The sequence below is a fragment of the Haliaeetus leucocephalus genome, unplaced genomic scaffold (genome assembly GCF_000737465.1).
Source record: "Haliaeetus leucocephalus isolate CR32 unplaced genomic scaffold, Haliaeetus_leucocephalus-4.0 Scaffold13, whole genome shotgun sequence".
Classification (NCBI taxonomy): domain Eukaryota; kingdom Metazoa; phylum Chordata; class Aves; order Accipitriformes; family Accipitridae; genus Haliaeetus; species Haliaeetus leucocephalus.
In genome coordinates this window covers 2,634,297-2,649,481 of record NW_010972449.1, presented here as the reverse complement: position 1 = coordinate 2,649,481, position 15,185 = coordinate 2,634,297, and the positions used below count along the sequence as shown (strand labels likewise).

The 15,185-nt window shown below is 42.0% G+C and overlaps 2 protein-coding genes across 2 annotated transcripts in view; one reads left to right on the top strand and one right to left on the bottom strand.

Moving 5' to 3' along the window:
- Window positions 1-941: 941 nt before the first annotated feature.
- Window positions 942-6,445, bottom strand: DRG1 (developmentally regulated GTP binding protein 1). The gene is made up of 9 exons (XM_010574887.1): window positions 6,308-6,445; window positions 5,986-6,109; window positions 5,130-5,305; window positions 4,662-4,731; window positions 3,924-4,093; window positions 3,036-3,166; window positions 2,658-2,825; window positions 1,537-1,659; window positions 942-1,057 (listed from the first exon to the last, which is right to left on the bottom strand). Exons 1-9 carry the CDS (start codon window positions 6,347-6,349, stop codon window positions 958-960), a joined length of 1,104 nt encoding a protein of 367 aa, XP_010573189.1. The 5' UTR covers window positions 6,350-6,445; the 3' UTR covers window positions 942-957.
- A 6,714-nt stretch (window positions 6,446-13,159) lies between these two features.
- Window positions 13,160-15,185, top strand: part of PATZ1 (POZ (BTB) and AT hook containing zinc finger 1) — a 21,254-nt gene continuing 19,228 nt past the window's right edge. The window contains exon 1 of the mRNA XM_010575773.1: window positions 13,160-13,194. Within this exon, the coding sequence (XP_010574075.1) occupies window positions 13,160-13,194 (35 nt within the window). The remainder of the gene's footprint in view (window positions 13,195-15,185) is intronic.

The following is a 15,185-nucleotide window of genomic DNA, read 5'->3' as shown; positions in this document are numbered from 1 at the left end:
TAGAACCAAGGCTTGAACATTTTCTTAACAGGCTGAGTAGTAACCACTGTTGCAAGGATTTAGTGCTTGAATGGGTGTCTGAAATCACTGTACTTCCCTTTTTGTATGTGTCATAACATCAGAGGGAGCATTTTTGACACATCTAACACTCCTACTTACTTTTTGTAGGGGAGCAAATGCTAGAGTGTAATGCATTTGATAAGCTTTTTGCTCATGTTAGAGCTCTAACTTTATTCATTTCTATTAAAAAAGCAATAGAACTGCTGCTTTTAGAGCAGCCTGCTTCTCTTGTGCAACTTACTTGACTTCTCTAAACTAAGGGGGAAATTATTTTTAATTTTTTTTAAAGTTTCCAGTCACTGACACAGTAGAACACAAGCATCTACTTTACTTCCACTAGTATAAACAGCTGAAAAAGTGACTGCTCATGAGCAGAACCTACCATCTTTTCCACAGCCACAGGACTACTACTAGCCTTGAAGTATTCAAGCAAGAACACTTCAGATTAAGGTAGCTAGAGCTAGAACTCTATGTCTTCCAGCACTGTTTCATAAGATATGGTTCTCCAGCCTCTGTTTTTTGTGTTTTGTTCTAATTTAGAAGAACATAATTCCTGATGTGTGAACTTTTTTTTCCAATTTGGTAAGACACATACATGCAGCAGAAAATGATCCCAAGCATCAAAGCTTCCTCATAAGGTGTGTGCCCTTGTGAAAGTCACTTAACGTGTGAGTTTCTCATATGTTAAGTTCTCCCAGAATGAGACACTGCAGTACAAGTAGACCAGAAACATCAGTTTTACCATGCAGTGTGATACTACCATAAAAAAAAAACCATAAAAAAAAAACCACAAAAAAAATACCCATTTGTTATAGATTTGATAGAAATAGCCTGTTCTTTGCCACTTGCAACTACTGACAAATTTCAGGCGGAGTGGCAAACCATGCAAGAACAATTTTATTTCTTCACAATCTGAATAACATCCTCATCTTCAAGAGTATGGTCTTTACCAACTTTTTGAGGGTTGTGTTTAACAGATGAGCCCCAGACCAGTGCACTGAAAGAAGAGAAATCAAATTTGAAAGGCTTAGAAGTATAATACGCAAACAGCAGAACAACAGCTATTTCTGTCACAAAGCTAATACAGAAAGCAATGCTTAAGAGCTATTTTTATTCTCTTGCAAGTACCTGGATGAGTGTTCTGTGTGAACCAGAGTACAAGCAGATCAAAACAAAGTATGAAGTCATCCAAAATACTTGTGCATACAGGGCAATGGCCCGTAATGCTGCATCTAGCGCTACTTTCAAATATAAAGGAAAACATTTTCCCCATAGTGGAAATTTATCCAGAAAAGTGCATAGGAACATAAACTATAGTAATTTAAGCATCAATTGTCATAGGCAAATCTATTCCATTCAACATGAAAAAGCATCAAATTCTCTTTTCCTTTCTAGTTTACAGGAGACTGAAAGAATATACCAAGAGGCAGATTATTTTCTACTGTCTATAAATTATTCTTTTACAATAATACTTACTATTTAAAGTCTTTAATGAGATTTTTGTGGATCTTCATGCAAAAATCCTCCACTGTTGTCTTGCAGTAAGGTAGTACCACAGGAGAGGTGTAGTCTGGGAGTTGCCCTTTAGGTTTGGTGTAGCTGTAACGCAGATGGAACAGTCAGTCAATACCAAAACCTCCCTGTCTCTTTCAACCCATCATGAAATTTCATAGGTCATTTGCTCTGTCATCCTGGGCACTTGTGCCGAGTTCCACTATTTCAGTGGTGACAACAGATATTCTGTAAATTGTTCAGTGTTCGTAAGCTGAAAATGCATCTGGGTAGCCAATGGCCGCAGCAGGTTCTCCCTTGTAACTGCAAAGGTTTATCACTATTGAGCTTTCTGTAGTTGCTTAGAAGAAGATGAAACAGGAATAGTTGATGAAAAAGAACTTCTACAGTATTATAGTTCTGACTTGTGATTTTTTTTTTCTCTAAAAAACTCAACAGATATTAGGAAAAAAAATGTTGAAGTCTATAGCCCAGATACCTAGACATACTAAATCCCTTTTTACAGTAGATTTTATATTGTCACAGGAAGATAGATACAAGTTTTAAAGACTACAATTACTGTATTATGAGTATGAATAGATTCATTAATAAATTCATCCAAAGAAATGCATTAGAAGTATAAGGTAAACCTGGAATAATTTATAGTAAAAATATCTGAAATGCTAGACGAAGAACTAAATTCAGTTCTGTTAAGACAGCTGAATGTATGGCAGCCTGAATAGAGGACTACCTCTGAAATTCACAACTCTTCACTAAGTTTGACTAGAATTCCATGCTTTCAGGAATTTTTTAAGAGGTACTTTGGACTTGGTTTCACAAGGTCCTCATTTAATTCCCCTACAAGTTCAAAACATAGCACTTGTGACTCTTAAGAAACTCTGTCCATCACACAACAGACAAGAGGAGCACAATTTTTGATTTACAGAGTAAACATACTTCAGTGACAAAAGACATCATCATTTGAAAGCTAGAGTTCTAAGCTAATAGAAAAACATTATAAAATAATCATCATTCATCCATTCTTGAGACGTTCTTCAGTCTCAGCCTTACACTTAACTCCACAGAAGGCAGCAACTAGGACTCACATTCGTACTAGCTTCAAGTAGTCCCAAATTTTCTCCAGCAGATCATCAAAGTTCCAGCGATGATGAGCAGATATTGGTACACAGTGGGGTACTTTGTAAATAATATCTAGTTCCTCAATGGAAATTTGGTCAATTTTATTTAGGACGTAAATGCATGGGATGTAAACCCTGCAAAGACAAGGAAATACCATTACAGCAGCATAGCAGCAGTACACTGCTACCTTCATTGGAAAGAAAAACTTCATTTTTTTTAAAAGGATATTCCTATGTTCATAACCACATTGCTAGCTTAGCTTCTGTGGGAAGCAAACCTGAAAGACAGTTCTTTTCTCTGTAATACAAACTGCAGGTATGCCAAAGCCAGGGTCCCAACAGTACCTGTTTCCTTCAACAACGTCAATTAGATCATCAGCAGTGGCGTCGCTGCGCAGTGTGACATCAGCATTGTGAATTTTGTACTCGGCCAAGATGCTCTTCACTGTTTCAGTATCCAGCTCACTCTGAGGACACTGAACGTAGGCACAGCATTAAGGAATGGAAAAGTTTACAGTCAAATCAAGTATTACAATTAATAATGCTATCACCTAGCAATCGCTGCATATAGATTACTAGAAATAATAGCTGCTTTGTAACTTATTGGACTTGACCATGATTTTACCATAGTTTGCCTCAGGAGAGGGAAAAAAAGATTTAAATTTTAACAGCTTTATTTATATTAATGCCCCACTAATAGCTGCAATCAGACATTTCAGAAGTAGTGTTTCCTGTCAATCTGGGACCAGTTGCGATACAAACCCACGTATCTACTAGTCCAGTGCCCAGACAGCTACGTGTTAGGTACTTAGATCCCAGAGCAGAGTTCTGATTTTTGGTACCTCTCGCTATTTCTACACTTTTAAAGATTCAGTGGTAAATGGGAAATGAGGAGTAGTCCAGGTTGCAAGGCCTGGAACTCTGAGCAATCTTCTCCAGAAGAATGCTGTAGCCACCAAGTGAGAGTCAGGTTTTGCACACTCTCCTTTGGGCCTCAGAACATGTAATTGTTGGAAAGCAACCAAGCCTCTGATTTGGGGATGAGGAGGTGGTCAGGCTCCCAAGACAGGTATGGATGGCCTACAAGAAAAGGAACTGACTACAGCACAACACAGCAGTTCAGCTTCTAAAGAAGTCACAGCACAGGAGTGGTCCCAAGCATACCATTAACTGCAAATGCCTCTTTCTTCAAGCAATTTTTTTTTTTTTCGTTAAAGAAAACTTCCAACTTACTGTGGCTGTAAGGTTAATGCCTCCTTTATCCTTTTTTTTAAATCCGATATTAGGGGGCTTACTATTCAGACGAATTCCAAATCCCTCCAGTTCATTCTCAATGATTTTCTTGTGACCAAGGGGTTTCAGCACATCCAGAACAATCAGAATGAGATTACAGGTTCGAGCAACTAAGAATCAGAAAAAGAAAGTAATCTCTTGAAAAAGTACATTCACACAATCTGAGACAAAACAACATAAAATATGGCTCAGTGGGCTGATGACAATACTAAAACCCTAAAGGCCAGTACATTGCTTATTTTTAAATTCCAGTATAAGACCGACGTTTGTCGTGCTAGCCAAGCATCACTGATACACAGATCCTGACATGTTACAAGAATCACACAGGCTGGAAAAAATCTTCCTTCCTGTCTACATTCAGACCCCAGATTGATGACAATAACCTAGGTAAAGAAATGAAGACAGCATGTCTTGCTTAACATGGGATCACATCTGCCTTCAAAATTGGTAATACACTTTCACTGCAGCGTCAACAAGCACAAACTCAGCAAATGCATAAAGCCAGAACTGAAAACAGACCAAAATGAAAATGGCTACTGCTTCACAGTAGGCAGCTCGATTCCAGCATACAATTCAGCTTTTTAAAGACATCAGAAACGGTGATTCAACCCTTCATTCTCATAAGCTGTACTAACTGAACCAGTGATAGGATGCTGCCTCCAGCTCTAATATACTCACCTGCAATGACTTGCCGTCCTCTGCCTTTACCATCCTTGGCACCTTCAATAATTCCTGGGAGATCAAGTAGCTATTTGTTCAGAGGAAGGAAAGTAAGTCATGAGAAAAATACTTTTCTTCATGGAGAAAATAAATCCTACTTTCACCTTTCTCCTAAAACAGCTGACTCTACTGCAAATCTGAACAGAATATGGCAAAATTGTTTCCCCTTTGATTCTTATATATTGTATTACCCCATGTGCCCTGTCGGTACAATGGAAGAGATCATCTCATGGAGAATATCAGAACTACCACAGGAACTTCTCCCCAGAACAAAGTGAAAAGCAGGGTAAAATTAGTACCTCATGGAAGCATTTCCAATGTATTCTCAAGCACTTCTACAAGTCACTTCTAACCTGCTAATGTCAGGCTAGACCATTCAGCCATTAACACGGCATCTATATCCTCACAGACACAAAAAGATCTCACCTGTATCTTTGCTCCTTTGTATCTAATGACTCCAGGCACAGTAGTTAGTGTAGTGAATTCATATGCTGCCACTTCAGAGTATACACCAGCAAGATTACTTAGAAGAGTAGATTTCCCCACTGATGGAAAACCCACAAACCCAATCCGCGCATCACCTGTCTTTGCAACATCAAAACCTGCAAATAAGGAGCAAAAATATTCATTTAAAGATTGACATTTTCTATCTTTTAAGGTTCTGGACAGCAGTCCCACTATTACTTTTAATAATACTGCCTGAGTGAAAGCCAGGTAAGCTTCCCTACGAGGAGGAAGAGAGTATGAAACAAAGCGTTCATAATCTATATTGCCTTGCACCACTTTGTCTGTATAACGCTCCATGGCATGTACCTGTCAATAAAGTGTAGGCTGCAAGACTTTCTGGTGGGCTATACTTGACTTGAGAGTAGGTGGAGCATTCCCTTTCAGCACTGCAGCTTAGACAGTTCACACCTTTACATATAAAAACCGGTGGCTGCTGCAAGACGCTTCTTCATGTAAAACCCCTAAGACTTCTGCAAATACGAGATTATATTTGCCAAAATGCAGAAGCCCTTTCATTTACACTTCAACAACGGCTCCACCTCAAAGCCCTACAAAGGGCCACAAACCACAGCTAAGGTCCTGTACCAGGAAGGACAAGAGGGAGAGAAGGCGGCTGCTCCGATTTATTCCGCAGACAGTCTGACACGACTTAAGCGGACGGGAGCCGCCCCCGTCGGATCGATTTCCGTCACACGCCCCACACTTCGGCAGTTAGGAGCGGCCACTTCTGCAGAGGCCGCCGAGGCGGCCGGAGCCTTCCCGCGGAATAACGCACCTTCCCCAGGGCCGCCGCCGCCGCCTCCCTTGGGGGTGATGAGCTCCCGGCGTAGCTTGGCCAAGCGGGCCTTCAGCAGCCCCAGGTGGTGAGCCGTGGCCTTGTTCTTCTGCGTCCGGGCCATCTGCAAGAGAACGGAACAGAGAACTCGCCACCGGGAGAGCCTCTGCCGGGACCCCCCGCCCCGCTCCGGCGCGGCGCCTCACGACCCCAACGGCGCCGGCAGGGCCCTGTCATCCCCTCACGGAGCGGCACCGCGGCCGCCCCGTCTAGCGCTTCGTGCCTGGCCCAACCCCGGCCGGGGAGAAGGTCGTGGCGTTACCTCAGCCTCGATCTCCGCGATCTTGGCCAACGTGCCGCTCATCTTGGCGGCAGGTCTCCTCGGTCTCGGCCCCGGCCGGCAGCCACCACCACACGCAGCTCCTCTCCTCAGGCCCCGGCCCCGGCCTCGGCAGCGCGCAGGCGCGCAGCGGCTTCTCGCGGGAGCGAGGCCAGGGCTCGCGAGAAGCCGCGGGAGCGCGCCTCAGCGGTAGGCGGGAAAGAGCTCGCGGCGGGCGGGGGCGGGGCCTCCCCCCCCCCCCCGCAGCCCGCGCGCTGACCTGGCCGCAGGCGCCACAGCGCCCCCTGCGCGGCAACCGCCGCAGCGCTCGCGCCGCCTCACAGGAGCGGGCGCCGGTGTGAGGGGGGGGGGGGAGCGGCGGGAGAACTGGTGGGAGAAGGGTCGGGGATTGGGGGGGGCGGATAAAAACGGTCGTTGTGAGGCTAAGGTACTCGTCTGTGAGAGAGGCGGTAGGGCTGCGGGGCTGGCAGCGAGTGCGGTGTGAGGCTGGGGTGCTGGACTTGTGAGAGAAAACGCGCGTGAGGCGTGTGGTGAGAGTGTGTGGCGGTGGGCGGGAAAACGGCCGTGTGGTGAGGCAGGGTGGCTCGCAGGTGTGTGAGCGGGCCTGCGTCTGGAGCCGGGGGCACTCGCTGCCCGTGAAGGGGAGGTGGTGTGTGCCTTTCCCTGCGGTTAAACTGGACCTGGCGCTTCGACGTCCGCGGAGATCTGCCTCTGCCCTGGTCTTCCTTGTAGTCTGCTTGCAGTACTGCTCATCACCAGGTGTGTAGATGTGCATATGTATTCCACAGCCCTGCTGAATCGGGTAGAGCTGCTACACTGCTCGCAGGAGAGCCTTCTTTAGCTGATGCTTTATAAAACCAGGACTTCCACACCGAAGCTTTTTCAGGGCTCCTTTCCGCTGAGCCCAGGCCATACCACTTTGCCCCAGGGATATCTGTAACTCTCCATAGAATGCAGGCTACTTAAATAGATAAAGGATTTTTTTTAACGGCCCCTTCAAATTTCAAAGAGCCGAGTATCTCCAGCTTTTGACCGTATCACAAGAAGCCAAACAGTTGGATTTGGAATAAAAAGTATTCTTAAAACATAAGGAAATACACTTTTACAAGTTTTCAGGATTTTAGAGTCTCCAAGTTTGTTTCCCTGTTGTATTTTGTCTGAATTGGAATAATTTATGGAAAACTTTTTCTTCATATTCAGTAACCTTTGCAGGAAGGCTCTTCTGTCTCAATTTATTACAATGTCTGTTTTTATGTGACGTATCAAAATCTAAAACTTAACATGTGTTTTTAAACAAAGATGTACTCTCCTGGGCCCATACTGTAGAAGTGTTTATAATGGCACTTGCAGAATCACCTGCCATGTCTTCAGACAGGATTCTGAGTGTCATACGATTGACAAAATTTAACTAACCTTTTAACGATTTGGGTAATAGAATTGTCATGGGTCCTTAAGTCTTCTTTAACTTACAGTAAAAAGAAAAAAAAAACAAAACAAAACAAAAAAGAGAGCGCTAGTGCAATGGAAACCGCACTGCTATTTGCTATCTCTTTCTGTCTCTGCATATCCCATGCTTGTCTCATCTTAATCAAAAGAGCAGCCTTTAATGTCATAAACTCTTTATAGTAGAAACTGTCATTAATATAAGCTTATACAGAGCTTACTAAAATCGAATCTCAAATAAAATGGGATTACTATTCCTGGTAATGTTAGCTCAGCTAAGCTAGAGTAAATATAAACACACCTACTGTTATGTATTTTTTTAATGGTTTTCTAATTATTCTTTGTGAACAATATCTGTTTTCAGCATAGGACATAGCAGATTTGGTCCCAGTATAAATTTTTTCCTACTTACTTCAGATGCAATTGGACTTGTTTATGCCTCAGCTGAATTCAGCCATACAATCAGTCCACATTTGGGATCCCTTTTAGTAACAGGAAAAACACTGAGAAAAATGCAAATCCTGCATGCTCAATCAGGATTTAAGACCACCTGTATTTTTGCAGTAGATGATGGCTAACTTCAGAACTTGTTGCTAGCAATAGTAATGGTTGTCCTTACAAACTCACTCCAAATCCCATATATTGAATCTAACTAAAAGTTCTTTTTTCCAAGTGTGGGCTGAATGAACAAAGGTGTCAGTAAAATACATGGTTTGAAAATTTAGTTAGTGGGTGGGTTTTGTTTTCCTGGTTTAGGTATTCATAGCGTTCTTAATGGACAACTGCTCAGTATATGCTCTTAAATCCTTTTTTTTTTCCAGAAAGTTACTCAAGCAAAGATCCTATAAGGAATTCAGCTTCCTAAAAACTTCTTTCAGTGTTGAATATTGTCCTTAATTGCCTGAAGGGAGTAAGAGTTTAATTAATAAAGATAATTTGTCTGGGTTTTTTCCTAGTCAAATTAACGCTTTCTAATTGGTTAGAATATTTAAAGTAGTTCATATTAGTTTATAACAGCACCCTCTTTTAAGTTTCAGAAAGGCTTGTTCAATAGAGATTGGTTCCAGGTTGTGAATAGAGTGTAATTATTTTTATTTACTGTGATGACTGTTGTGAATTTTTTAATATAAAGGTGTTTTATGTGATGTGGTGCTTGGAGAACAGGGTGGTTATGACCATGGGAAGTTAGGTGTGACAACTGGGAAAGTGACTGAAAGGTGGGTAGTTGGGAATGGATAAATGATGTCCTCTGAGGACAGCAGTCAAAACTAGAAAACAGAGTGAAAATGATAAAAGTTGATTAAAAAAAAAAAAAAGTTCAGTCAGAGAAGGGAAAAATCAAGGAAAATATTAATAGAAAATTAGATATAATGTCAGAAGAGGAAAAAGTCTGCAATGGAACCTGAGAGAAAATGAAAGGAGATGCAAGAGACAGAGCTACTTGGAAGGTTAATTGAGCTTTGCAGTGGGTGCTGACAGAAGATGGAGTATGTGAATTGCCATTTTTTTATTAAAAGCTATATGTATGTTTTTTAAATTGAGAGAATTCCATTTAGGAAATCTAGATGAAGTGCAAGAGGGGGTATATTTCCAAAGGTTGTGAATTGCACAACAGTTGCAGAGTCAATCTCTCAGGTGGTGAACTGCCTGCTATGTCAGAATAAAGATTCAGATATGGAGTAAAAAAAGACAAATGATCAAGTAGTCATGTGAATTACTAACTGATAAACTGAAAGTATATAACATAAGCACTTTTCAAATAATATTTTAAATAAGATAAGGAAAGCAATATACTATAGGCTGTTTAGAAAATGCAGGAAGACTGCATCTGAAGTCTCATCAAACAATTAAGAAACATGACACTGTATGGAATCAGTGATTGGGAAAAAACAGGAGTGTTTGTTTCATCAAGCTACAATGACAGGAATGTGACTGAAATGGCACATACCTCATTAGCAAGATCTGAATGACGGAGGGCTGTAGCAAAAATGGGTTTCAGAAATTCATATTCTACACACTCCAGTCCTGCTGACTCATTGATTTTGAGCAAGTCATTTCCTTTACTTGTGCCTCAGTTTTATTTTTGCACAACAGGAATGTGCAGTTGCCGCAGAATGATTGAAACTTTCATGTTTCCATAGCACTGCCCTGCCAGTATGATAACTGTAGATCACTTCAATAGGAGAGCTGAGTAGTTAATGCATTTAGTGTGTTTTCTATCAAACTACCAATTTTAAATAAGCTGCTTCATTATGGGCCAAATTGTGAAATTCTTTCTGAAACAGCTATTATTTTAGCTCAAGTAAGAGTTTTACTTACGTGACATGCAAACTAAGTATGTTGAGAAGAGGCTTGCAAGTCTTTTGGATAAGGATGTAGAATTTACCATTGTAAAATACATGGTAAAAAATGTGAGTATGAAATTAACCATGAAAACTTGTGTAGTGTATGCTTCATTAAAATCACATAAAGACCCTTCTTAAAAATAAGCAGTGCCTGCTCGCTTAGTTAGGTATTTTTTTAATTCTTTTTTTCTTTTCCTCCTTTTTTATTCTCATAAATAACTCCAACACTTGTGGATATCAAGTCTATTTACAATGCACTGAGAAGGTTGTTTTAGCTTAAGTGCCACTCTGGTAGTACAGCACTTGTGGTTTTGGTAACTCACCTTATGACAGAAGCTGCAGAATATACTGGCAAACAGCTACGCTAACACTACATGTGTGTTTGTAGACTTGCTAGGGACTACATTTCTAGGTTAGCAGTGGGGATTGCTGCAGGATTTACAAAAAGTAGGAGGGAGGTGACAGGGAGGAAATTAAATCATGATTGCAGGTGAAACAAGGCTTTTGAAATTTCATATCCTCTCAGAAATTATCACCAGCCCAGTGAAAAATAATCTGTATCAGATGATAACCTCGACCTAAGTACTTATGATTTTAAGAATTGTGGGTATGGGACTGTAACCAACCTGCCAGAGTTCCCTCATGAAAAAAGGCTAACTGCAATTTAAGGCATATAGAGAATCTGTTAATTTTAAGGTGATTTTTCTGTTGTTTTTTTTTTCTTTTACAATTTTGCAAATTTACCTTCCCCCCCCCCCATGAATTGTACTTTGATTTGAGAACTGGCTGCTAATTAACCCTATTATTGTACTTCAGGGAAGAACTGCTCATGCTGAAGAGGAGACAAACCTTTTTAAGGTGGTTATAATGAGCTGACTAAGGGCCAGCCTCGTACCTGTTTGGAGGAAAGAGATTTTGAGAACCCGCTGTCAAAAGGTAAGATTTTTGAGATCCATATTACTGAGTCTTCAATGGGACCATAAGACTGATTGTCTGAGGTGAAGTAACTCTGGATGTTGACGCAATTCACATCTTAATTGACTCTTGAGGCAATTGACAGAAAGTTGTTTATCTTTTGAATGTTGTAAGAAATACAGATGTATCCATTCTTAGTTGTGTTCCTGGATTAACTTTTTTATGCCAGTTTACTTGGTGTTTATGGAGAAGTTGTCCTTCTCAGGACAGCATCATAGTTTAGCTATTAATCTGTAAATGCCAAACATTTGCAAATTGCATTGCATATTTAGGATTGTATTGTAGTATATGTTTTACATGAGAAATTTGTCTGTCAGGTTTACTTAGCTAGGCATGGATGCCTAATTCATGGAGAGTCGATTAGATGGAATCCTAAATTGTATTCCCATTTTGACCAGGTCCTTAATGTGCCAATCTTGTTTTGAATGGCTCAGGTTGCTTTGGTTCCGGGCAGTCTAGTATAAGTTAAACTGGGCAGAGTGAAGAAATGAGGGGAACAAAAGGGAGATTAAGTATCAAAGGTTGGCTTCCAAGACTGTGTTAAATTAGTTTAAAAACAAAAAGTTCTGTAGTTTAGCATCAGCTCCCCAGACTTTGTCGTGGACTGCCATGCAACAGCTGGACTACACAGCACGTGAGTGCAGTGAGGAGAGTGATCAAAAAGAAGAAAAGCAAACAGTGCAGTTTTCCTGTTTTAAAATAACCTTTTCTGCATACTTTTCATAGCTTCATATAGCTCCCTATTAGCAGTTGCTGTCATTTTTGTGAGAATGCTAGGTATTTTTAAACAAGAGAGTTGTTCATCAGCTTCTAGAGGAGAAAGCTGACAAATCACTAACCCACATCTGGACTACAGAGGAAACTGCTATCTCTGAGTCTGAGAATCCTTGCTGCTAGGGTTAGCATTCTCATGGGATCATTCCCAATAAAAAATTGAGCAAGCTTTAAGAGCTAAATTTAAGTAATAATAAACCTAACAAGTAATGAATGCTGAATTAATTGCTTGTTAGATCAGTCGCAGTTAATTAAAATTCCAGTGAAAGCTCAGAAAAACTGACAGCTACTTACTGAAATTGCAAGTGTGCCATGAAATGTGCTATGTTATATATTTCTGTGGAACACACATAAAAAGGAAATGGTTCATATGACTGAATTAGCTGGCACAAGTGCTATGCAGAAATGTCTCTGCTGATATTATAATCCATGTGAATTAGTGACTAACCTTCTTAAAGAGTATAATAATGATGGAGACTATTCTGAAAAATTTCAGTAGCCTCAAGACCCACACAGATTTATGAGTTCAGGATGTTCAACAAATAGGTATGACTCAAGCCTAATTAACGTATACCCAAATATGTTTTAATAGATTTGACTAGCACAGTCTTTTGTTACCTCCTATGTTTGCAGACTAATTTAAGGTCTGCACTTCTGAGTAAGGCCAGTAGCAATTGATCTGCAGCGAAGTGAGCAATGTACAGTGTACAGTCCCAAATGGTACACACATGTTCAGAGCAAAAGAGGATTTTTAATACTATTGAAATACCAATCAAAGTGCTTCAGCAGACACCAGACAGCTGCAAAACATTTAGGGACAGCTCAGGAATTCCCATGAGCAGGAGTGAGACAGGAAATAGTGAGAAGCTGAATAAAGTAGCTGAGGAAAATGCCTTTATTTAAAAGAGAGATTAATTCAAAAGAAGTTTAGCAGATCCCAGTGCAGAAGATGTCAGAGAAAATAGATTAGGGATCATCTGAAGAGAGGAGGAAATTCTGTATACTGAAAATGTAAATTTTTAAATTAAAATTTAAAACTCTCTTCCACGTCACCTGGAACTTTGTCTTCAAGACAGTAACTAGCTAGTTGTGATGATAAATGAGTTCAAAGGTAATCATACCTGTACACTTAGATAGTTAAGTATGGGGAAATTACATTTAATCATCACATTAAATTTAGGGAACTTCATCTTCCAAGTCTGTTTATACTGATGAGCCAAATTTTGTCTCAGTATGGCACAAACTGCTTATTTGCAAATAGGAAAAATTTGGCTACATTGTAACAAATGCTAGTTGAATGACTACTTTGATAGTCTCACATCCTGAGACAGGGTAAGTTTGGGACCAGAAAAAGCTGTAAGAAGTGGTCCTTTAAGCGTGCTGGTGAAGCCATAAGGTGGGGGAGGCCAGTATAGTAAGAGTGGCAGTACTAAGAGGGGAGATCCAGCTGTTAACCATGTCAGAGCGCTGAGGAGCTAAGGCAAACGGCTATGTTGGTCTCCTTGTGATTTCCTTGGGAGTGCAAGGTGCTGACGGTCGTCTTTAACGAGCATCCAGCGACTACTCAGAATATGAGCTCCCAGTATGCTGATCTGGCATCCTGATGGCAAGTGTGAATGGGTCACTTGCCAAGAAACAGCCATGCTTTGGGGAGAATACTTAGCTTTTACCTAAAGAAGCAGGCAGGGTATGTTGGATGGTGCCTTTTAAACAGGAGGGCTGGAAGCTGAAACCAGAACATTCCATGGCAACTGGAGAAAGTTCGGAGGAAAGTGCAGTGAGAGCGGCAGGACCCCCCTCCCCCTGCCTAGAGGAGAGACAAAGAACAGGCAAGGAGGGAACTGAAATAGGAAGCAGGAACCATGTCAGGGGCTGGGGACTAAAAGAAAGCAAATTAATAAACCACTGGGGGGAAAGGTGCACAACTGACCAAAGCCACTAGGAAAGATAAGCAAATTCCAGATCCTTTAACTGCTCTCTGTGTGCATGCAGCCTGGCTAGTGTGTTTTAATACAATCATTTTCCTCACTGTAGTGAGTACAACTCTTGCGTCTGTGGCACACAAGCAGACTTACAGAATGTGAGCACCGTGTTAAATGTATAACACGGTGTATTTGAGCTGGGTTCATCAGCATTGCTACCACCCGAACAACCTCAAATTTCTAAAAATACATGTTCATATCAGGAAGCGTGCATACATAATGCAGTAATAAAAAGCCACAGGTAATATTCTGCCTGCAGTGTAGACAAACAGTTCCTATCAAAAGCAGGAGAAATCTGGCGTACAGGCTGAGGGCACTGCGTGGCCTTAAGTGTTAATGTAACGTTGCATTTTGGAAGTTGGAAGCTTGGTGCGCTCATTTGCACATCAGTACCCAGCATGCTTTTTCAGTTCCACCACTATTTAATTCAAGTGCTGGGTTCGAGCTCTTGGAAGGCTCTGTAGTTTGTGATGCCCTCACATGCACTAAGTTCAGTATTTTCCACGGAACAGTTTAAGTGACGATATTGGATCATGAATAGGTCATCCAAGGATTCTTAATTAGGCTTGATGTTACAAATGCAAAAGAAGTGTGCCCTTGAACGCTTGAAAAAGTGTTGTCTTTAACAAAACAAAGAACTCTGTTTTCGGAGACAGTGTGTGCATGTGTGGGAATATTTCTTCAAAAGTAGAGAAAAACTCTTCCCTGAGACAGAAAGCACATTTCAGCTGAAAATGAGTAATGACGATGATGTTGAAAGAGAAGCTCTTCTTAGAGAGACCTTGAGCGCACAGGGAAGATTCAGCACTAGGGCAGTCCAAGCAACCCCCGCCCGTGAATTACAGCGGTGCCTTTCGGAGCAGTTAACCTAGGGCCTGGGGAAGGCTAACTTCAGGGGAGCGTGGGGTGCGCTGGGTGCCGTGGGAAACCCCGGGCGGGACGAGGCTCGGCGGGGCGGCAGAGTTTCCCCAACATGGAGGCAGGCGCTCGGGGCTGTGCAATTGCCCGTGCCTCCCGCAGCCCCCGGCCCGCGGGTACCGTTTCTCCCAACCGCTCCCGAGGGGAGGGCGTTTTTTGCAGTGGAAGAATTCCCGCTGTACCCCTTCCCTCCCCCACAATGCCGGCGCCTCGCTCTTTTAGTCAGGCTGAGAGTTGATCCTAGTACGGCGGGGGGGTGTGCGGGTGAGAAATGCAATGAAAGACCGGGGGGAGGCCGGTCTGCTCTGCAGCCCCTGGCCCCTCAGGGATCGGCTCTCCTTAGGCGAGGCGAGGAGGTGGGGGCCGCTCTGCGCCTCTGCAGCTCCGGGAAGGTTTGCATTGGACGATTTGTGCCTGGGGAGG